Source organism: Giardia intestinalis, chromosome 3, assembly GCF_000002435.2.
Source record: "Giardia intestinalis strain WB C6 chromosome 3, whole genome shotgun sequence".
Classification (NCBI taxonomy): Eukaryota; Fornicata; order Diplomonadida; family Hexamitidae; genus Giardia; species Giardia duodenalis.
The window spans coordinates 985,616-1,007,869 of record NC_051858.1 but is presented as its reverse complement, the minus strand read 5'-3'; the positions used below and the strand labels follow the sequence as shown (position 1 = coordinate 1,007,869).

The 22,254-nt window shown below is 55.8% G+C and overlaps 9 protein-coding genes across 9 annotated transcripts; 3 read left to right on the top strand and 6 right to left on the bottom strand.

The window, feature by feature from the left end:
* Window positions 1-64: 64 nt before the first annotated feature.
* Window positions 65-1,081, bottom strand: GL50803_0010341 (Ribosomal protein L10e; the record flags this gene model as incomplete). The annotated part of the gene is made up of 1 exon (XM_001709908.1): window positions 65-1,081. The coding sequence occupies one exon, from the start codon at window positions 1,079-1,081 to the stop codon at window positions 65-67; it is 1,017 nt and encodes a 338-aa protein (XP_001709960.1).
* Window positions 1,082-1,291: 210 nt separating this feature from the next.
* GL50803_0016945 (Kinesin-13) lies at window positions 1,292-3,436 on the top strand (the record flags this gene model as incomplete). Its single annotated transcript, XM_001709907.1, has 1 exon — window positions 1,292-3,436. The coding sequence occupies one exon, from the start codon at window positions 1,292-1,294 to the stop codon at window positions 3,434-3,436; it is 2,145 nt and encodes a 714-aa protein (XP_001709959.1).
* A 54-nt stretch (window positions 3,437-3,490) lies between these two features.
* GL50803_001979 (uncharacterized protein) lies at window positions 3,491-4,072 on the bottom strand (the record flags this gene model as incomplete). Its single annotated transcript, XM_001709906.1, has 1 exon — window positions 3,491-4,072. One exon carries the CDS (start codon window positions 4,070-4,072, stop codon window positions 3,491-3,493), a length of 582 nt encoding a protein of 193 aa, XP_001709958.1.
* Window positions 4,073-4,090: 18 nt separating this feature from the next.
* Window positions 4,091-4,744, bottom strand: GL50803_0097017 (uncharacterized protein; the record flags this gene model as incomplete). Its single annotated transcript, XM_001709905.1, has 1 exon — window positions 4,091-4,744. The coding sequence occupies one exon, from the start codon at window positions 4,742-4,744 to the stop codon at window positions 4,091-4,093; it is 654 nt and encodes a 217-aa protein (XP_001709957.1).
* Window positions 4,745-6,239: 1,495 nt separating this feature from the next.
* GL50803_00137744 (VSP) lies at window positions 6,240-10,703 on the bottom strand (the record flags this gene model as incomplete). Its single annotated transcript, XM_001709902.2, has 1 exon — window positions 6,240-10,703. One exon carries the CDS (start codon window positions 10,701-10,703, stop codon window positions 6,240-6,242), a length of 4,464 nt encoding a protein of 1,487 aa, XP_001709954.2.
* A 57-nt stretch (window positions 10,704-10,760) lies between these two features.
* Window positions 10,761-12,155, top strand: GL50803_00137743 (Kinase, NEK; the record flags this gene model as incomplete). The annotated part of the gene is made up of 1 exon (XM_001709892.1): window positions 10,761-12,155. One exon carries the CDS (start codon window positions 10,761-10,763, stop codon window positions 12,153-12,155), a length of 1,395 nt encoding a protein of 464 aa, XP_001709944.1.
* A 123-nt stretch (window positions 12,156-12,278) lies between these two features.
* GL50803_00115445 (Ankyrin repeat protein 1) lies at window positions 12,279-12,788 on the top strand (the record flags this gene model as incomplete). The annotated part of the gene is made up of 1 exon (XM_001709894.1): window positions 12,279-12,788. The coding sequence occupies one exon, from the start codon at window positions 12,279-12,281 to the stop codon at window positions 12,786-12,788; it is 510 nt and encodes a 169-aa protein (XP_001709946.1).
* Window positions 12,789-14,936: 2,148 nt separating this feature from the next.
* Window positions 14,937-16,691, bottom strand: GL50803_00114470 (High cysteine membrane protein Group 6; the record flags this gene model as incomplete). Its single annotated transcript, XM_001709896.1, has 1 exon — window positions 14,937-16,691. The coding sequence occupies one exon, from the start codon at window positions 16,689-16,691 to the stop codon at window positions 14,937-14,939; it is 1,755 nt and encodes a 584-aa protein (XP_001709948.1).
* A 4,937-nt stretch (window positions 16,692-21,628) lies between these two features.
* Window positions 21,629-22,138, bottom strand: GL50803_00115444 (Ankyrin repeat protein 1; the record flags this gene model as incomplete). Its single annotated transcript, XM_001709899.1, has 1 exon — window positions 21,629-22,138. One exon carries the CDS (start codon window positions 22,136-22,138, stop codon window positions 21,629-21,631), a length of 510 nt encoding a protein of 169 aa, XP_001709951.1.
* Window positions 22,139-22,254: the final 116 nt, after the last annotated feature.

Sequence of the window (22,254 nt, the reverse complement as noted above, 5' to 3'; positions counted from 1 at the left end):
TAGTATAATTCTATATATACCCAAATACACCCAATAGATTTACTCTCAATCCTGATACTTAACCTCAGTCACTATCTCCCTCTTCACTGTCGCTATCATTGCTATTCTCACCCTTGTCAGAGACGTGCTTATCAGCATCTGTAGGTTGCTCTTGCTTGGATCTTGACGCTCGAATGCGCGGAAGACCTGCGCGTTCTCGCTCGCGTCTTGACATTCTGGGCTCTAGTGCCTTCATTTCTTCATCTATCATCCCCTGCTCCTCCATATCTCGATAAAGCTCTCGAATGGCAGTGTCCAGGGGATCTGGAGGCCGAATAGGATGTTCTTCAAATATCCTTTCGTTCTTGGGAAGGACTGACTCGTAGAAAGGAACATTTGGTAAGCCGTGACCGGGCACTAAATTTATAGCAAGTAACTTGCAGTTCTTGAAGCCTCCAGGCAGAGTCTTGTCAAATGATTTAATCACATCAAGGACATTATCTGCTAGCTTGGCTGTAAGGCCTTTCTGTACCTCCTCATCGGGGTCTGTCGCATTGAAGTAGCCTATTTTGATTGAAAGGTTATTTCCCCTCGGGTCACGAAGCTGCGTGGTGCACATGACCTCCTCCTTAGAGACTGCCTCCATCGGTGAGTCAGTGCACACAATGGTATGCTTGCAAGTAAACGATTTTCCCCCATATTTGAGGACCTGATTATATAAATTCGTGTTGCATGCATAGACATCGTACGCCTTGACAAGATCACGCCTCATCTGGAAAGTAAGATGTACGTCGCGTATCTCTTCAATTGTCGTAAGTTTGTTAAAGATAGCGTTGGTCTTAACTAGCTCAACGTCTTTCTCCTCAACTACTCCACTAAGTGTAGAGGCTAGTGGGAAGATTGGATGTGTGACCAGAATAGGTCGGGGGATCTCAGAGGGCTCTGGGGGTATGTTGTGTAGAATGACCACCAAGTATACTCTGTGAGTGGCTGACGCTTCATCAAAGAGGTCTTTTCGTTTCTGATTCGGATCCTGTGTGCTCTTGTAGCCGTGGGTCACAGCTATCTCCACGGCTTTCTCTATCCGTTCACGAGTAAACATAGTTTTAATTAATTAAATCAAGGAGCGTCTCAGTCATCGGAGCGCAATTACATGCCAGAGACTAAGAGTCCTTGTAAAGGAATTGGCGCAAGAAGACACTGTCTCCTCTTACCAATTTACTCTTTTATCCTAGACTTGGAAAGGTAAACCTTGGTGGTTTTGTGCCATAGATCATTAAAAGTATCAAGTACAAAATTCACATTTTAAAACATGTCTGACTTGGTTTACCAGTGGCTCGAGTCAGCAAATCTGCAACAGTATTACCCTGCTTTTGAACAGCAAGGTATTACCCCTCAGCGCTTTATCACTATTACAATTCAGGACTATGGAGCACTTGGCATACAAGCGCTGCCAGATAAGCAGAAGTTGTTTCGTCTTATCACCACCCTGAAATCGCGCGAGAATATCCTCGAGCAGCAGCCATCGGCTCCAAATACAGGAGCAACACCCCAATCCGTTCCCTCCTCTCATGTTTCACCCCATGTTGCTCAAGGAGATAGGTTTGTCGGAGACAAGCAAAAACAGAATGATATCCAGCAAGCCCAGGACATGTCACTTTATGAATCGTATGACGGTGGTTATGAGCCACCATATGTCTCTGCCCAAGGCTCGGGACCAGCAAATGGCGACGACTACGTTATACCAACCATCCCCTATCATCCAAATGCCCCCAACCCACCTAATCCCCGGGGCATCCCGACTGTTAACAGGACGGTTGTACCCCCCGTCGACCTCTTCCTCAACCAAATCCAATCCCGCATCCGCGTGGTAATTAGAAAAAGGCCTATCAATCCCAAGGAGCTTAGCCAGAACCAGCGGGATGTCGTTACTGCAGATGGCTGGAACCAGGTTTCCATTCACGAGCCGAAGGTCAAGGTTGATTTAACCAAGTACACAGATCTGCACACCTTTAAATTCGATCACGTCTTCAATGAACAATCAGACAATCAGGAGATTTACCAATACGCTGCAAAGCCTCTTATTCGTAGTGTGTTCGAGGGCAAAAACTGCACTGTCTTTGCGTATGGACAAACTGGCTCGGGGAAATCTTTCACTATGATGCATAAGGACAACGGTATCTATGTCTTGGCCTGCTTCGATATTTTGGAGTATCTGCGAGTGTATAACGGCAGCCAAGGGAATAACAGCAAGTTTCTGGTGCCTGTTGTGAGCTTCTTTGAGATATATGGCGGAAAGTTATTCGATCTTTTAAACAATCGGCAGCGCCTACAGGCTCTTGAAGATGGAAAGGGGAACGTACAAATTACGGGCCTTACGGAGAAGCAGATTTCTTCAGTTGACGCTATGCTGAACTTGATAGATTCTGGATTGACTCTTCGTGCTGTTGGAGCCACCGGGGCAAATGCAGATTCGTCTAGATCTCACGCCATACTACAGATTGCACTCAAGTACACTAAGTCTGGTAAAGAGTACAGTAGAATTAGCTTCATTGATCTAGCTGGTTCTGAAAGAGCATCAGACGTTCAAAACAGTGACAGGCAGACACGCATGGAAGGTGCAGAGATCAATAAGAGTTTATTGGCACTAAAGGAGTGCATCCGTGCCATGGACAAATCGAATGATAGTAAGTCTGGCGCACATATTCCGTTCAGGGGCTCCAAGCTCACGATGGTCCTACGTGACTCCTTCATTGGTAACTCTCAGACAGTGATGATTGCCAATATCAGTCCTAACGACAAATCTTGTGATAACACCCTCAATACTCTGCGCTATGCCGACAGAGTCAAAGAGCTCCAGCATGGGAAGGGAGGTATCATTAAGTTCAATGTTCTAAAGATGGGGCAAAATGCCGCAGACGTTATTCTCGGCACCGCTAGAGACGATGAGAATGACGTCTACAAAGCGGGGATTGTAGGCGTGAATGCAGCTCCTTCGCAGCAGGCAAGAGTGCCACCTGCTTCTCAGGCCCCGATAACTGCACGTCAGATCCAGCAAAATCTTCCTCAACCACACTACAATCCAAACTATAACCCACCAAATAGCAAGCCAGCCTTTGAACCACGTGTTGAAACGACAGATGAGGACGACATGGTCAGAACACACTGCGATCTTGTAGACTCTATCTACGAGCAGGAGGATCTTATCGTCAGAGCCCACCGCCGCCAAGTTGATTCAATGATGCAGTTGGTGAAGGAAGAGGTTGCCCTACTTCATGCAATTGAGAACGACCAAGTCTCCATAGATGACTGGCTAGTGAAGCTTTCAGACATTTTATCTAGAAAAGAAGAGGCTATAACAACGCTTAAAGGGAATCTATCTGCGTTCAAGCAGGCCCTGCAGAAAGAGGAAGAGCTCAGCCATTCCATAGACCTCAATAAGGCCAGGAAGAAATAGGAAGAGGAGTAAATCCGTTCACAGCACTACCTATAATTATTCTTATACAATCGGCTACTTGCCAATAAGGTTGTATCCATGTAGCTCTGCCAGATACTGTATCTGCTCAGTAACTCCAAACCTAGCCTTCAGAGAGTTAAATGATCGATGAGTCCCATAAACCAAGCAATCTGCTACAGAATATAGGGGTGAACCACTCTCGGCGGCCTGAAGAAGCCCCATTTCCCGTTTGACTAAAGGCAACTGATTCATCTGCAAAAGCGCAAGGATACGAATATAATGTAGGAATCCCACACTCTCTATCTTTCTCCTGGCTTCGTCGTTCACTGACCGGTTAATAAGAGCAGTAACTTCTGTGTATGCGCTGTCAGGATCATTCTTCATTAGGTCCATTAGAGCGCGGACTACAGAAACACACTCAGGATAATCGCTTCCTTTCTGTACCTTGATGCCTTTAGCCATACTCTCAAGAGCCGATGCATAGCCACCTGTGGGGATTGGGGCCGTTTTCCCCTGTGCCATATGGGCCAGAAATCCAGCGAGATGAGCAAGAGACCCAGGATCTTTTGCAGCCTGTTTAGACTTCTCGATCGCACCGTTGTAATCGCCAACCAAATATAGCTCTAATGCCGACATGAGTTTTTAAGACAAAAACTAATAGAGGATAACATCTAATGCAGAAAGCCTGGCTGCACATTGTGAGGGTGAAGTTGTAGTTGTAGTTGCACAACTAACTGATTTGTGCTTCCATATGTCAGAGTCTTGGGTAGACGAGGTTAGACGGATGTCCCGAACAGAAATCAGAGGGCTACATATGCGACGGGTAAGTATGTACCCTGAATCTGCTGCTACAGAGAGAAAAGGGAGCGAGCTCTTTGAGATTATCACATCTTCATCTAACGTGGAAAGCTGCCCCATCCGCATGGCTTGAGTATACGTCTCTGCGGGGAGATTTCTGTTGCTGACTCTGTCGGTATCATCTATAGCATAACCCGGCTCACTAAGCTGGGAGAGATATCCGGCATGCTTCTCAAACGCAGAAAATCGAACTCCAGGGGTTGTACGCTCTACAACACTCATGCAGTCTTTTATGCGCCCATCCTTGTCATAATCAGTAGGAAGAAAAAAGGGGTGAGTGTCTCTACGCATGAGCTCGATTTCTTTGATCTGTCTCTTTGTGACATCAGATAGTTGTTTGAGCCGTGTTCGGCTGCGAATACTGCTTCTTGTAATTGTTCTCTGTATACTATCCTTGTATTTTAATGCGTCGTGAAGAAGCTGGCAGCCAAGCTTATCATCAAATTGCATATTTTAACTAAGATTATAGCCGAACAGATCGCCCACCGTGGGCGCCAACCCGAGGCCGGTGCTACCTGAAACTCCGGCCTGCCGGCTCAGTGACTATCCCTGCATCTTCCATAGAAAGACATGCCTGCACTAAGGGCATCGGATAGAAGTTCCTCACGAAGTGGTCAGCCAGCGATGGGGGTATCTAGAAGTACAGGAAAGGGTACTTGATTATGGCAATAGATGACAAATGGGACTCTCTCATCAGAGTTGGCCATCTGGGCGGCAGGACACAGACGACCACCCACTCACGGTAGTGCTCGTCGCCATCGTGAAGGAGGCCCTCCGCTGCACTGATGATCTGATGAAAAGGCACGTGCACATGAACCCTGTATCTTTCGGCTAGTCCTTTCTTGTAGATCTTGTACCACATCATAAGGCGAGCACGGTTCCGGGACCTACCATGCATCACTGCGCATAGCTGTACAGACCACGCCAATATGGACCCGCAAGGGCATGGATTGCTTCGAGCCCAGTTGGCTAAAAGTAGGCGTGAGTCTTACTGCCGCCCGATGTTGGGAGATAGCCTGTCATGCCACGCTTAGCGGTGGCCCTGGGACCAGTCGAACCTGCGTGCCTTAAATGGGCCAGCAAGTGGAGCGCAGCAGTGTTTTCCGTTAAGGTGCCACTGAACCATCTATTGAAGTGACCAAAGCGTGCCTGTGCGGGTGATCCGGCTAGCGACTGGCGCTCCAGTCTGCGCCTGCTTGCGAGCCTTTCATCTATTTCTGGCGTGCGTCGGTCCTGCAGTGGTGCGGCCTACCATCGTCGTCATCCATGGCAGAATCCTTGGAGAAGTGTGTGTCGGCCCCTACACCAGCAGATCATTCAGCCCAGCTTCTCATATCTGCACCTACGAAGTGCTGAGACCGGCCGCCAAGATATAAAAAGTTACGGGTTGCCAGTGACCCCACGCTCCCTGTGTTCTTCTGTGCTCCTCGCCTGTGGGGCCTTGCACGCCCCTTGCTCCACGGATGTCACGGTCGATAAGAAAAACTGCTGCTCTTGTCCTCTTGACCATCATCCTGAAGGACTCTAATAGGGGAGTGTCTAACTATCACATTGCCTAGTGCACTTCTTTGCAGAGGAGCCAACGCCCCTCTGCGGGATCAAAGTGGTTTTCTGCTCGGTGATTTGTGACCTTCTGGCTGACCTCTATGGACTTTTGGCCTGTGCATAAGGCCTATGAAGTGACCGCGTTCCTCTAAGGCACTGGATCAATAACTCTCAGAAGGGCTTGTCTTTTCCTAGGTATACGCAAGTTGCAGAAGAAATGAGACACCAGAAAATGTGTACTGGGCTGTAGTGAGTGCTTGTGTGCATCGACAAGAGGCTCCTGTAACAGATGCACCCCTTTCCACATCAATTCAAGTATGCCGCCAAGAAAACCCAAACCGAACGCAGAAGGGTCTGTATACATAGTCGGCGCATTTACTACCTAAGTACACAGCTAAATCTACGCCTTCCCGCGGCAAAGGAACCACCAGCAGAGGAAGCCCACAAGGCCTCCTACAACGATGACAGCAGCCACAGCGATGCCTGCGATAGCGCCGGTAGAAAGGCCGCTACTCTTGTTGGTATTAGAAGATATGCACTGCGTCTTCTCGGGGTTAGCAGTGTACCCCGGCTCGCACTCGTCGCACACTGCGGGGTTTCCAGCGGCACATCGGGTGCAGTGATCGACCTGGCAGTTGGAGGGAGAGGCCTGCGTGCACTGCGTCTTCTCGGGGTTAGCAGTGTACCCCGGCTCGCACTCGTCGCACACTGCGGGGTTTCCAGCGGCACATCGGGTGCAGTGATCGACCTGGCAGTTGGAGGGAGAGGCCTGCGTGCACTGCGTCTTCTCGGGGTTAGCAGTGTACCCCGGCTCGCACTCGTCGCACACTGCGGGGTTTCCAGCGGCACATCGGGTGCAGTGATCGACCTGGCAGTTGGAGGGAGAGGCCTGCGTGCACTGCGTCTTCTCGGGGTTAGCAGTGTACCCCGGCTCGCACTCGTCGCACACTGCGGGGTTTCCAGCGGCACATCGGGTGCAGTGATCGACCTGGCAGTTGGAGGGAGAGGCCTGCGTGCACTGCGTCTTCTCGGGGTTAGCAGTGTACCCCGGCTCGCACTCGTCGCACACTGCGGGGTTTCCAGCGGCACATCGGGTGCAGTGATCGACCTGGCAGTTGGAGGGAGAGGCCTGCGTGCACTGCGTCTTCTCGGGGTTAGCAGTGTACCCCGGCTCGCACTCGTCGCACACTGCGGGGTTTCCAGCGGCACATCGGGTGCAGTGATCGACCTGGCAGTTGGAGGGAGAGGCCTGCGTGCACTGCGTCTTCTCGGGGTTAGCAGTGTACCCCGGCTCGCACTCGTCGCACACTGCGGGGTTTCCAGCGGCACATCGGGTGCAGTGATCGACCTGGCAGTTGGAGGGAGAGGCCTGCGTGCACTGCGTCTTCTCGGGGTTAGCAGTGTACCCCGGCTCGCACTCGTCGCACACTGCGGGGTTTCCAGCGGCACATCGGGTGCAGTGATCGACCTGGCAGTTGGAGGGAGAGGCCTGCGTGCACTGCGTCTTCTCGGGGTTAGCAGTGTACCCCGGCTCGCACTCGTCGCACACTGCGGGGTTTCCAGCGGCACATCGGGTGCAGTGATCGACCTGGCAGTTGGAGGGAGAGGCCTGCGTGCACTGCGTCTTCTCGGGGTTAGCAGTGTACCCCGGCTCGCACTCGTCGCACACTGCGGGGTTTCCAGCGGCACATCGGGTGCAGTGATCGACCTGGCAGTTGGAGGGAGAGGCCTGCGTGCACTGCGTCTTCTCGGGGTTAGCAGTGTACCCCGGCTCGCACTCGTCGCACACTGCGGGGTTTCCAGCGGCACATCGGGTGCAGTGATCGACCTGGCAGTTGGAGGGAGAGGCCTGCGTGCACTGCGTCTTCTCGGGGTTAGCAGTGTACCCCGGCTCGCACTCGTCGCACACTGCGGGGTTTCCAGCGGCACATCGGGTGCAGTGATCGACCTGGCAGTTGGAGGGAGAGGCCTGCGTGCACTGCGTCTTCTCGGGGTTAGCAGTGTACCCCGGCTCGCACTCGTCGCACACTGCGGGGTTTCCAGCGGCACATCGGGTGCAGTGATCGACCTGGCAGTTGGAGGGAGAGGCCTGCGTGCACTGCGTCTTCTCGGGGTTAGCAGTGTACCCCGGCTCGCACTCGTCGCACACTGCGGGGTTTCCAGCGGCACATCGGGTGCAGTGATCGACCTGGCAGTTGGAGGGAGAGGCCTGCGTGCACTGCGTCTTCTCGGGGTTAGCAGTGTACCCCGGCTCGCACTCGTCGCACACTGCGGGGTTTCCAGCGGCACATCGGGTGCAGTGATCGACCTGGCAGTTGGAGGGAGAGGCCTGCGTGCACTGCGTCTTCTCGGGGTTAGCAGTGTACCCCGGCTCGCACTCGTCGCACACTGCGGGGTTTCCAGCGGCACATCGGGTGCAGTGATCGACCTGGCAGTTGGAGGGAGAGGCCTGCGTGCACTGCGTCTTCTCGGGGTTAGCAGTGTACCCCGGCTCGCACTCGTCGCACACTGCGGGGTTTCCAGCGGCACATCGGGTGCAGTGATCGACCTGGCAGTTGGAGGGAGAGGCCTGCGTGCACTGCGTCTTCTCGGGGTTAGCAGTGTACCCCGGCTCGCACTCGTCGCACACTGCGGGGTTTCCAGCGGCACATCGGGTGCAGTGATCGACCTGGCAGTTGGAGGGAGAGGCCTGCGTGCACTGCGTCTTCTCGGGGTTAGCAGTGTACCCCGGCTCGCACTCGTCGCACACTGCGGGGTTTCCAGCGGCACATCGGGTGCAGTGATCGACCTGGCAGTTGGAGGGAGAGGCCTGCGTGCACTGCGTCTTCTCGGGGTTAGCAGTGTACCCCGGCTCGCACTCGTCGCACACTGCGGGGTTTCCAGCGGCACATCGGGTGCAGTGATCGACCTGGCAGTTGGAGGGAGAGGCCTGCGTGCACTGCGTCTTCTCGGGGTTAGCAGTGTACCCCGGCTCGCACTCGTCGCACACTGCGGGGTTTCCAGCGGCACATCGGGTGCAGTGATCGACCTGGCAGTTGGAGGGAGAGGCCTGCGTGCACTGCGTCTTCTCGGGGTTAGCAGTGTACCCCGGCTCGCACTCGTCGCACACTGCGGGGTTTCCAGCGGCACATCGGGTGCAGTGATCGACCTGGCAGTTGGAGGGAGAGGCCTGCGTGCACTGCGTCTTCTCGGGGTTAGCAGTGTACCCCGGCTCGCACTCGTCGCACACTGCGGGGTTTCCAGCGGCACATCGGGTGCAGTGATCGACCTGGCAGTTGGAGGGAGAGGCCTGCGTGCACTGCGTCTTCTCGGGGTTAGCAGTGTACCCCGGCTCGCACTCGTCGCACACTGCGGGGTTTCCAGCGGCACATCGGGTGCAGTGATCGACCTGGCAGTTGGAGGGAGAGGCCTGCGTGCACTGCGTCTTCTCGGGGTTAGCAGTGTACCCCGGCTCGCACTCGTCGCACACTGCGGGGTTTCCAGCGGCACATCGGGTGCAGTGATCGACCTGGCAGTTGGAGGGAGAGGCCTGCGTGCACTGCGTCTTCTCGGGGTTAGCAGTGTACCCCGGCTCGCACTCGTCGCACACTGCGGGGTTTCCAGCGGCACATCGGGTGCAGTGATCGACCTGGCAGTTGGAGGGAGAGGCCTGCGTGCACTGCGTCTTCTCGGGGTTAGCAGTGTACCCCGGCTCGCACTCGTCGCACACTGCGGGGTTTCCAGCGGCACATCGGGTGCAGTGATCGACCTGGCAGTTGGAGGGAGAGGCCTGCGTGCACTGCGTCTTCTCGGGGTTAGCAGTGTACCCCGGCTCGCACTCGTCGCACACTGCGGGGTTTCCAGCGGCACATCGGGTGCAGTGATCGACCTGGCAGTTGGAGGGAGAGGCCTGCGTGCACTGCGTCTTCTCGGGGTTAGCAGTGTACCCCGGCTCGCACTCGTCGCACACTGCGGGGTTTCCAGCGGCACATCGGGTGCAGTGATCGACCTGGCAGTTGGAGGGAGAGGCCTGCGTGCACTGCGTCTTCTCGGGGTTAGCAGTGTACCCCGGCTCGCACTCGTCGCACACTGCGGGGTTTCCAGCGGCACATCGGGTGCAGTGATCGACCTGGCAGTTGGAGGGAGAGGCCTGCGTGCACTGCGTCTTCTCGGGGTTAGCAGTGTACCCCGGCTCGCACTCGTCGCACACTGCGGGGTTTCCAGCGGCACATCGGGTGCAGTGATCGACCTGGCAGTTGGAGGGAGAGGCCTGCGTGCACTGCGTCTTCTCGGGGTTAGCAGTGTACCCCGGCTCGCACTCGTCGCACACTGCGGGGTTTCCAGCGGCACATCGGGTGCAGTGATCGACCTGGCAGTTGGAGGGAGAGGCCTGCGTGCACTGCGTCTTCTCGGGGTTAGCAGTGTACCCCGGCTCGCACTCGTCGCACACTGCGGGGTTTCCAGCGGCACATCGGGTGCAGTGATCGACCTGGCAGTTGGAGGGAGAGGCCTGCGTGCACTGCGTCTTCTCGGGGTTAGCAGTGTACCCCGGCTCGCACTCGTCGCACACTGCGGGGTTTCCAGCGGCACATCGGGTGCAGTGATCGACCTGGCAGTTGGAGGGAGAGGCCTGCGTGCACTGCGTCTTCTCGGGGTTAGCAGTGTACCCCGGCTCGCACTCGTCGCACACTGCGGGGTTTCCAGCGGCACATCGGGTGCAGTGATCGACCTGGCAGTTGGAGGGAGAGGCCTGCGTGCACTGCGTCTTATATGTTCTGTTTCTTGTTTTATCTTCAGCACAGGTCACAGCCGGATTCTTTCCCGTTGTTTGTGCTGCCAGTGCCAGCTGAAGGATAGCGATTCCGAAGATGATTTTCTCGAACATTGCCGGCAGTCCACAGGGAGGAGATCCAGCTCGACGGTCTGGGTCAGCACGGTGTAGATGCCATCAAGCTCGAGCTGGCCGCTCTTCTTAACCTCCCACCCAGACGTTCTCAGACACCACCAGGTGCTTACGGACGAGGGCTTCACCTACATTGTCATAGACCGCCACGACAGTACCCTCGAGCGCCCCCTCGCCAAGCACAAACGAGGGAGGATCCCCGTCCCTATCACTATGATCCTCTCTGTCATGAAGCAGGTCGCTGCCGCCCTCGCCTACCTCCACGGCCTCAGTGGGGCAAACACTAGAGGCCTCGTCCACTGCGACCTCAGGCCTGCCAACGTCCTTATCAGCGCAGATGGTGAGTACTTCATCATCGCTGGCCTCGAACTCTGCAAGGACGCCCTGTGGAGTGAGAGCACCATTGCAGGCATGGCAGCGTACATGGCCCCCGAGGTGCTCCTCCACAACGAGCCCAGCCCCGCCTCTGACGTGTGGAGCCTCGGGGTCATCGTCTACGAGATGGCCACTCTAAGGAAACCGGACTTCCTGAAAGGTAAGGAGCCAGCAGAGGTCTTCGTCGATGAGTGGAGGCCGGACCTGAGCGGTGTCACTGATGGCTTCATACAGAATGTTCTGGAGAGGATCTTTGTATTGGAGCCAGAGAGGAGGCCGACAGCCAGTGAGCTGCATGAGACACTCACTGCGGCTGACATCCCAGTTGGTGAGCTGGGGGGTCAGTGCGTGATGCTGAAGTACAAGTGCGGATCCTTGGAGGCTGCGCTGAATGGCGCTAACGCCAGGATCGCGCTGCTGGAAGAGGAGGTTAAGACTAAATCCACTAAGATCGACGCACTTGAAGACCAAAGTAAGGAGCACCTAGTCATGATTAAGGCACTGGAGAATAGGCTTGCACAGTTCGGTGACAGGATGAACACGGCTGGCCCTCAGTCCAGCCTCTTTTTGTTGCCCAGGCTGATGCGTGCTGCGCATACGAACGGCATGGAGACCGTCCGGATGCTGCTTGAAGAAAGACTCGGTGTTGGTCAGCGTGACGCACAGGGGATGACGGCCCTCATGCACGCGGGCCAGCAGGGGCATGTTGATCCCGTCGAATTGCTTGTTGGGGAGGAGAATGGCCTCCGGGACAAGAGCGGCTGGACTGCGCTCATGCACGCCGTACACAACAACCATCCTGAGGTAGCCAAGATTATTGCCCCCTACAAGCATAGGAAGAGGAATAGGGACAGCCGGACTGCTCTGATGATGGCCGCAGAAGAGGAGTATGCAGAGATTGTTTCCCTTCTGGCCCCACATAAGACTGACAGTGAACGCAACACAAGCTTGATGAATGCTGCAACTAACTCGCCTGCAAAAACTGTTGAGGTGATGGTTGGGCATGAATATGGTTTTGGAGACTCGCATGGCCGTGCCGCTTTGATAATAGCAGCGTAGGAGGGAAATCTTAAGACGCTCAGAGCCCTCATTGAGTACGAGAAGGGGCTGAAGGATAATAATGGTTGCACTGCCCTCGTCCACGCAGTTCGAGTTGGTCACCGGGATGTTGCAAAGCTTCTCATGATACAAGAGAAGGACGCCGCTGGCTGGACAATGCCCATGTACACCGCAGCACTCGAAGACACGGACATGGTGTCCCAACACCTCGATGAAAAGGATCAGAGGGACAAGCAAGGCCAGACAGCCCTCATCATCGCTGCCCAGAACGGAAGGGGCGAGACGGTGAAGCTTCTGATGAAGCATGAGAATGGTGTCCCTGGCTTGATAAGCCTTATCTGCTCAGCGTGTCTTGGCGACGTCTATGCAGTCAAGAGCAGTATCCACGAGAAGGGGCATGCAGACATCATTGGGATGACGGCATTCATGTGGGCTGCATACCAGGGCCATCAGGGAGCAGTGGAGATCCTCCTCGAACACAAGAAAGGGATGGAGGACAAGGACGGGAACACAGCCTCCGCGTACACCCTCATGAACAAGCATACAAGCATAGCCATATTTCTTCGCGAGCATGAGGCTCCCTGTGGACCCCTTTCATGTGTGCATCCTTCACTGAAGAAATTGGCATGGTGAGGAAGCACTTTTCTGAAACGAAAAAAGAAACAATGATGATAAGACTGTGCTAACAACGCTGCAAAAACAAGATATGAAGATGTTATGGAATTCGTCGATTCAATCAATAACAAGGGTGTCATACGCTCATGTGAGCCGCCGACAGAAATGGCCCAGCAGCTGTGAAGGAGCTTGCTTCGCTTCAGGCAGGCAGAAGGCGTCATGATACCTCAATATAGACAACTGGATTATATACAAGGGAACTACGCTGATAAGAGCAGCGGCGTGTGACCATACAGAAGTGACGAGATTGCTCCTGGAGAAGGAGGGAAGTGTGCAGAATAATCGCAGTAAGACAATCCTCATGCTAACAATACGTAACGATCAGATAGAGTGCGCGAGACTCCTTGCAGAGAAGGAGAGTGATATAAGTAAGGGCACACTCTTAGGCATAGCCAGACAGAGAGGCAATGAAGGCCCTCTTCTTGGAGTAGCCAAAGTAAACAGTGAATATCTCTACATCAGATCTCCACACAGGTAATAGCCTCTGCCTTTGAAGACACATGCACAGATACTACCATCTTCATATCATGATGACTGTAGCGCAGATCTCGGCAGTAGTAGCCGCTACTCCATGCTCCAGGGTTCTGTGCTGCTGGGGTCTATCTTGGCTTTGTTTAAAGATCTCACAAGCAAGCTTCCCTCAGTTCCTAGCCATCCCCAGAGATGAAGGGTAATCGCGGATAGCATAGTGAAAGATTTCCCTCTATCAGTACTCCAGAGCCTGGCGCCCCCTTCGATCGCTCAACGGGCGTGTGCTCAGGCCGAATGTGCTTCCAGAAGTGCTCGCACGCCAGTCTGTCCAGGCTCCGACCTTCTCACGGCCTCGTGTGGTCCCTAGCGGCGACCTCCTCTTTGGTCCTGCTTCATAGCGGGCGAGGGCGGGTCTTTGCGTTCGTTTTACAATGCATCCATCTGTCACGACGGCAGTAACCATTGAGGCTCTGGCTCCATTGATGGTCCTGATGCAGCGAGAGTCTATCCTGGCAATATGGAGTGGGCGGGGCTGTGGGTCTGTGGCTCGCTATGAGGGGGCGTCGTTATTTATCTTTGGCCGTTGCTTCTTCTATGAACGGGTAGGCCCTCTATCGCCGTGGCCCTTTGGGACTGATGATGGTTGCTTCTGTTGCCCCTCGGTGTCTGATCAGTCCGTGGTTCTGGGCCAGCGCTCCTTCTCAGTCGCAGTCATTCTGGTTCCATAGTGGGTCCGCTTGGTGGTTGGAAATAGGCTGACAGGGGGCAGTTGCTGGGTACTCATCAGCTGCCACATGGACAGCAAGAGCCAGGCAGAACTCTCGGTGCCCGCTGGTGCCATGGACTGGACTGAATGGGTGGTGTCCGCCTGTGCCCCTGTCTTCTCGCTGTGGTGTCTATCTGGTCGCTGGATAGCACCCACGCCCACCGCCTTGCACTTGTGACGGGCTCTGCTCTGGTCGCCGGGCTGGTCTGATCTCCAGCTTGCGTTGCACTCCCCGAGACACGGAGGCAACGATTGCACGGGGCCCCTGGTTGTCCCTCTGCACCAGTGGAGGGGAGCCCTTGTCTGTTGTCTACGATCAGCCCACCCTTAGATGGGCCAGGCCTGGACGGGCTGCCGTGCGGCTTCTGAGTGCGCTACATGCGATGTCCAGATTCTAGATGGATGAGTAAGGAGACCGCCTAGCATGGTGACTCGCATAGTTGACAGATTTACCCAGACAGCAGCCGGCAAATCAGCCTTAGTGGAGCAGAGTAAACAAGCACGTGGTGACAGTGTACATCACCCAGGGGCTCTTCTGCCGCCGCAGTCATACACAGGGCGTCGAACTCTGTCCCTGGCGCAGCTCCCACAGCGGGTAGGTTTCTTAGGGTAAAAAGGATCCGTCAGAGCAGGAGGGGCCTTATCGATACACAGATCCAATGAGACACCTCACGTCGGCTGAAAACGGCGCGGGTAAGACTCCAGAGTCATCTGACTACTCACCCTTGGGCTTTCCCTTCCGTCTCCCGGATGTCGCGCACGATTGCACTCAGGGTCCTAGCGTGGCATAGATAAGCCCACAGCCCGTGTGGGTACACATTTATTACCTGAGCAAGCGTCACTTATGCTTTTCTGCGGCCAATGAACCACTAGCAGAGAAAACCGGCGAGGCCCCCGACGACGATGATGACGACAACAGAGACGCCCGCGATGGCGCTAGGGCTGAGACCACTTCTGTTGGCATCAGCTCTGCTGGCACCGCTTCCATTGACATAGCAGGTGACAGATCCTTGACCATTAGATGGAGGAGCACAGCTTATGCAGTTAGGCACACCAGTTATTCCGTTGGCACTAGCATCACACTTTACGCACTTATCCCCAGATTTATAGTACCCTGGGAAGCACCCTGAACACTGCTGTGGAGAAGCACTTCCCGTGCATTTTGAGCAGCCATCCGGACACGCCGGGCAGGAACCAGAATTTTTATCTGCTGTTTGCCCGTTGGTGCAGCTCGTGCACTTTCCATTGGTAGCACTAGAGCAGAGAGTATTGCCAGGATACACTGTTGACTGATAGCACCCGCCAGACTGCAGAAAGTATGAACCTGTACACGCAGTACATACCCCATCACCCGGGGTGCATCCAGTTACTGCTCTTGTCGTTGTCGACACACAGACGCCGTCCACTGGAACGTATCCGGCCTTGCACTTGCTGCAGTACTTCGAGCCCCCAACGATGGCCGTGCATTGTCCATCTGCACAGTTCTCTGCGTACTGTCCTGTGCACTCCTGGATGCATGTGCCAGCAGACGCACCAGTTGTAGTATTCAACACAAACCCAGAGTAGCATGCGGTGCAAGTAGTGCTGGTCGTATCTGTACAGCTGGCGCACGACGAGTGGCAAGGGGTACAGACGCTTTGCTTGTCGTATGTTCCGACGGGGCAGCTGTCCAGGCACGCGTCCTTGAGGGGGCTGAGCTTTTTATCAGAACCGCACTTAGAGCACTTGATGAGAACGGTGGCGGATCCGCTTACGGAACTGAGTAGCGAGCACTCGGCACAGTTCTCTATACCACCGTTAGCATTCTCCCCACAAGGAAGGCATTTCTTCTTGTTCTCTACATTGTCGTTGGGGAAGTGTGTTCCGGTGCATGCGTTTCTGAGAATACAACTAGTGGGATCGCCACCTTTCAGGTACTTGCCTTCTTGGCACTCAGTGCATGTGGCAGGGGTGTCTGCTTTTCCCGATGCAGTGCACTTCAGGCACCCATCAACGCCCTTCCATGTACTGCCAGATGTATCTCCGCACAATATGCATTTGCTCTCTTTATCACCAGCTGCTCCGAGGAAGTACCCATCCTCGCAGGCTGTGCACACTGCAGGCTTAGGGGTAGGATCACTTGCTATTTTGGGAGAGTCACATAGTGTACAGTGAGCGACTCCCATATATGATCTACCATCAAGAACTGGTACACTGATAGTGTAGTTACATGCTATCACAGACTGATCTGATCCAGCTACGTTTGGTGGAACAAAGTACCCCGGAGCCGCCTCTGTGCATGCTCCCTCCGCGGCCTTGGTGCAGAGTTTCTGTCCAGGTTCGTTATCTACACCGTAACATCCACCCTTATAGAGGAAATAGGCACCGTCACACCGTTCACATACCTTGTCTTCTGCTAATCCAGTTCCATTTGCCTTTTTGCAACCAGCAGTGGTAACGGCGCTGTCACCTTTTTGCTTACATGCTCCGTTAATTGGGACATTCCCAGCATATTTACATTCCGTACAAACTTCAGTGCCGCCAACCATTTCACACTTACTCTCTGCGCAATCTCGTGTGCTGGCCTCAACGGTACAGGTTGCCGCGAGAACGCTCGCCATAATACAGAAGGCTGTCAATAGCATTAAATTCTTTTTGGATTATGCCGGTGTGCGAACATAATTTCGCCAGTGATCATTTTTTGGTTGATAAAATAATGCATTTGTTAGATTTATGTCGGAGACCCAAAGAGCGTAATCCGGTGCCGGCCGTAGACCCTGATTGCCTGCAGACCAGAGCGCGAGTGGGCAGCTCAGATGCGTCCTGGGGTAAAGCGGAGAATCAAGACGGCCTCCTACGTGGCCTGCCCTTGTGTTGTCCCCAATCGGTGCGAGGGTGTTCCCGCCGTGATCGGGATTCGCGCCAGGCTCCCCCGGCGGCGCCCCGGCCTGGCTGGCGCTCTAGTCTCCTCGACCAGCTCTGCGCGATCCGGCCCCCCGCCGAACCCTGTGGGCCACCGTACTTCTCCGTGCCTCAATAGCGTCCTCCTCGCCCGAGACCGGCCGGGACGCCCTGGCCGCTGCAGGAGAGGCGCGTCGAGCGATGATCCTCGACCGAGGCCGCCCCCAGCTCCATGGCCACCTGGACGTGCCCGCAGTGGCCGTGCTGCAGCGGTGGATTAGCCCGAGGGCGACCCGTGCCGCCCGATCTGCGACCCTTGTTTTTGGATTTCTGCGAAGCAAGGCCTAGTTCTGTCATAGGGCGGCTATAGTAATGGTAGCACAGCCTGATGGATACAGAGCCGGAGAAGACGCGGACCGGATCTTGTGCTAACTGATGGCGTGCCGTCTACTGTCTACAGCGCAGAGGTGATGCGTAGACGCACCTGCCCCCGCTATAGGTGGTCCTTGCAGTACCAGACCCGGTAGAGTGGCCTGCCGTCAGGAGCCAGCACAACGGAGGGCGCCATGTGCCGATAGGAGCGTGCCCGGTCGCCCCTGGTTACACCGTAAGCGACGCAAGGGCGGGCAGGCGCGGGTCCCACTGTAACGACACGTGTAAGACACAGCCGCGCGTCATCAGAGCTTCAGAGAGCACTAGCCATGATACGGAAGGGCTACAGTCAGCCCGCCCCAAAGGAGGGATGGAGATCGTGAGCCACACAGGCCCGAGGATCACGTCCCCGGAGAAGGGGAGTTCTGTGCCGGCGGCTGAGATCCACTCGTCCTCCAGTCGGGAGCTGCCTCGAGAAGTGTTCTTTGCTAGCCGGCTGAGATAATGGAGGGCGATAGCTGGGGCCCGCCCGCTAACCTCGAGCCTTGGATAGCTGCTCACGGCAAGCATGCAAGGCGCTCATTCCACAGTACAAGTGGGCATCCGGCTCAGGGCTGAGTGTGTCCCTTTGGGGAGTCGGTGTAGCAATGGTCCGACGCTCGGTGCACGGCAGGTCTCGCCTCACAGCTCCCACTGCTACGCCATTGGGCCACCTAATACCAGCCTGGACGCAGCTTGCAGGGCTCTGAGCAGCCCAACGATCCTCGTCCAGCGGAGGGCTGGGTATGCCTTCAGAGCCCTTGACCACGGCGCCCGGTGACGTGGATAAGAGCAGCCCCAAGACTCCACTCCCACCTGCAAACCTTCGCATCCACTGCCAGACGACCACACGGGGCTGCAGGATTGCTGCTGCTATTATCTGCCCCAGCGGTGCACCAAATCCGAGGCCGGTAACTATACGTGGTACACCCGCAGAGCGAAGTGGGCCGCACACCGGCGATGCAGGCCCGAGGCTACCGATACAGGGCCAGTGCGGAACCAGCTGCGACTGCGTAAGCGGCCGCAGTCAGCAACCATATCCGATGATGCGGGGGCCGGTAGTCCTGGACTGCGACCTTAAGGGCTTACTGAAAACGAAGTGCGCATAGCAGCATAGGACGCCGCAGGAGGACAAGTTTAGAGAGTTCCGTGCTGGCGTCTGAAGGCAAGGATCCAGGCTGCGGGACACAGCAACGCACGTCTACTGGGCCCCGAGGGGCGCCTGCACGGAGGAGGATAGAATCACCCATCCAAGAGCCGCTCCGGCCCGGCAGCTGAGGGGCGTCCACTGGTACTACCGTGCACGTGAGAGCAATCCTGCCACCCCGTAGAGCGGAGAGCAACGCCTCCCCAGCAGTAAACACATCAAGCGCCGTAATTAGAGTAGCCGTAGCTGCCACACTATCCGGCCGACCGAGTGCAGTGAACAGTGTACAGCCGGTGCTGCTCCGGGGGCGCTAACTTGGGACCCCAAAAACCATAGGGTGAAATAGAGGTTCGTCTGGCTACTAACGCTGCTGTCTCCGTGGCTAGTGCCCCGGCATCGGTGCCCACGGCTTCATCCCAGCCCGCTGCTGCACGCAAATCGGTAATCCGGGGATCCTCCTGCACCGAGGGGCCAGTAAGGGGCTCCGCAAGGCGCTCCTTCTCCGGCGCCGTCGGGGGCTCGCTGGGGTCGGCACAGGGACGGGGTCAGAAGCAGACTTGCCTCAGGGGCGCGGCTAGAGCACCCGCTGCTGGATGAAGCCTGCTCGGGGCGTGCCGCGGCGTCTGATTGGATCAGCGCCACAACCCGAGAAGAGTCGACTGCACCTGCTGCATTTCGATTTGGCTTTGGGGCGTGCGGGGTGCTATTCTACGAGGGCGAGGAGCCCCTGGTGAGTGCACGTGAGATTACGCCAACTGCCTGTCCGACGAGATCCTGCGGAAGAGCTGCAGCCCGCCCCTGTAGCGTTGCAACCGTGGAACCGCTGCCAGTAGATAGGGCGTTCCCGGTGGAGGGCTACAGGAGAGCCCCGCCACCCCGGCCAGCGAGAGCCTGCCTGCAAAGACGGCACGCTCGCCGGCCCGTGCGCCTCCTTTAACGTGGGGCCCGTCGAACCGGTCTCGATGACCTGCACGGTGATCCCGAGGAGCTCCCAAGCTGGGCGTGCTCTCCGCAGCAGGCGACTGCCCGCAGGAGCCGCGGAAGGCCTCTGCAGCCCCGCCTATGTACGATCCCGGGCGGCCCAATGCCGGCAAGAGGCGTGCGTGACGCTGACAAGGCCTCGGCCGCCCATCAGCCTGGGGCCGTGGTGAGGAACATGCTAGAGGTAATGCCCGCGCGCACAGCCTCCCAGCCTGGAGAATGCTGCATCCCGATCCACGCGAGCGCCAATGTTCCAAACTTTTTATTCCACCTTGCCATGCGATCCGCCAGCCGTCGGTCCGTGTGCCGGGTCGTCGGACGGGGCACGCGTCTTCTCGGTGGCGCCGCGACTGAGGCGACCGGGGAGGAGCCGGTGCGAGGGCTGAGCCTGTTCGGGCGCCCCCGGACCTGTGCGCTCCTTACGTGCATCCCTCGAGTGATTCACTCCACCCGGCCACCTCTAGGGCTGTGCTGCTGAACTCGCCTGGGGCACACTCAGAAGCCGCACGGCAGCCCGCCCAGGCCAGGCTCTCTGAGGATGGGCTGATCGTAGACAACAGACAAGGGCTCTCCTCCACTGGTGCAGAGGGACAACCAGGGGCCCCGTGCAATCGTTGCCTCCGTGTCTCGGGGAGTGCAACGCAAGCTGGAGATCAGACCAGCCCGGCGACCAGAGCAGAGCCCGTCACAAGTGCAAGGCGGTGGGCGTGGGTGCTATCCAGCGACCAGATAGACACCACAGCGAGAAGACAGGGGCACAGGCGGACACCACCCATTCAGTCCAGTCCATGGCACCAGCGGGCACCGAGAGTTCTGCCTGGCTCTTGCTGTCCATGTGGCAGCTGATGAGTACCCAGCAACTGCCCCCTGTCAGCCTATTTCCAACCACCAAGCGGACCCACTATGGAACCAGAATGACTGCGACTGAGAAGGAGCGCTGGCCCAGAACCACGGACTGATCAGACACCGAGGGGCAACAGAAGCAACCATCATCAGTCCCAAAGGGCCACGGCGATAGAGGGCCTACCCGTTCATAGAAGAAGCAACGGCCAAAGATAAATAACGACGCCCCCTCATAGCGAGCCACAGACCCACAGCCCCGCCCACTCCATATTGCCAGGATAGACTCTCGCTGCATCAGGACCATCAATGGAGCCAGAGCCTCAATGGTTACTGCCGTCGTGACAGATGGATGCATTGTAAAACGAACGCAAAGACCCGCCCTCGCCCGCTATGAAGCAGGACCAAAGAGGAGGTCGCCGCTAGGGACCACACGAGGCCGTGAGAAGGTCGGAGCCTGGACAGACTGGCGTGCGAGCACTTCTGGAAGCACATTCGGCCTGAGCACACGCCCGTTGAGCGATCGAAGGGGGCGCCAGGCTCTGGAGTACTGATAGAGGGAAATCTTTCACTATGCTATCCGCGATTACCCTTCATCTCTGGGGATGGCTAGGAACTGAGGGAAGCTTGCTTGTGAGATCTTTAAACAAAGCCAAGATAGACCCCAGCAGCACAGAACCCTGGAGCATGGAGTAGCGGCTACTACTGCCGAGATCTGCGCTACAGTCATCATGATATGAAGATGGTAGTATCTGTGCATGTGTCTTCAAAGGCAGAGGCTATTACCTGTGTGGAGATCTGATGTAGAGATATTCACTGTTTACTTTGGCTACTCCAAGAAGAGGGCCTTCATTGCCTCTCTGTCTGGCTATGCCTAAGAGTGTGCCCTTACTTATATCACTCTCCTTCTCTGCAAGGAGTCTCGCGCACTCTATCTGATCGTTACGTATTGTTAGCATGAGGATTGTCTTACTGCGATTATTCTGCACACTTCCCTCCTTCTCCAGGAGCAATCTCGTCACTTCTGTATGGTCACACGCCGCTGCTCTTATCAGCGTAGTTCCCTTGTATATAATCCAGTTGTCTATATTGAGGTATCATGACGCCTTCTGCCTGCCTGAAGCGAAGCAAGCTCCTTCACAGCTGCTGGGCCATTTCTGTCGGCGGCTCACATGAGCGTATGACACCCTTGTTATTGATTGAATCGACGAATTCCATAACATCTTCATATCTTGTTTTTGCAGCGTTGTTAGCACAGTCTTATCATCATTGTTTCTTTTTTCGTTTCAGAAAAGTGCTTCCTCACCATGCCAATTTCTTCAGTGAAGGATGCACACATGAAAGGGGTCCACAGGGAGCCTCATGCTCGCGAAGAAATATGGCTATGCTTGTATGCTTGTTCATGAGGGTGTACGCGGAGGCTGTGTTCCCGTCCTTGTCCTCCATCCCTTTCTTGTGTTCGAGGAGGATCTCCACTGCTCCCTGATGGCCCTGGTATGCAGCCCACATGAATGCCGTCATCCCAATGATGTCTGCATGCCCCTTCTCGTGGATACTGCTCTTGACTGCATAGACGTCGCCAAGACACGCTGAGCAGATAAGGCTTATCAAGCCAGGGACACCATTCTCATGCTTCATCAGAAGCTTCACCGTCTCGCCCCTTCCGTTCTGGGCAGCGATGATGAGGGCTGTCTGGCCTTGCTTGTCCCTCTGATCCTTTTCATCGAGGTGTTGGGACACCATGTCCGTGTCTTCGAGTGCTGCGGTGTACATGGGCATTGTCCAGCCAGCGGCGTCCTTCTCTTGTATCATGAGAAGCTTTGCAACATCCCGGTGACCAACTCGAACTGCGTGGACGAGGGCAGTGCAACCATTATTATCCTTCAGCCCCTTCTCGTACTCAATGAGGGCTCTGAGCGTCTTAAGAT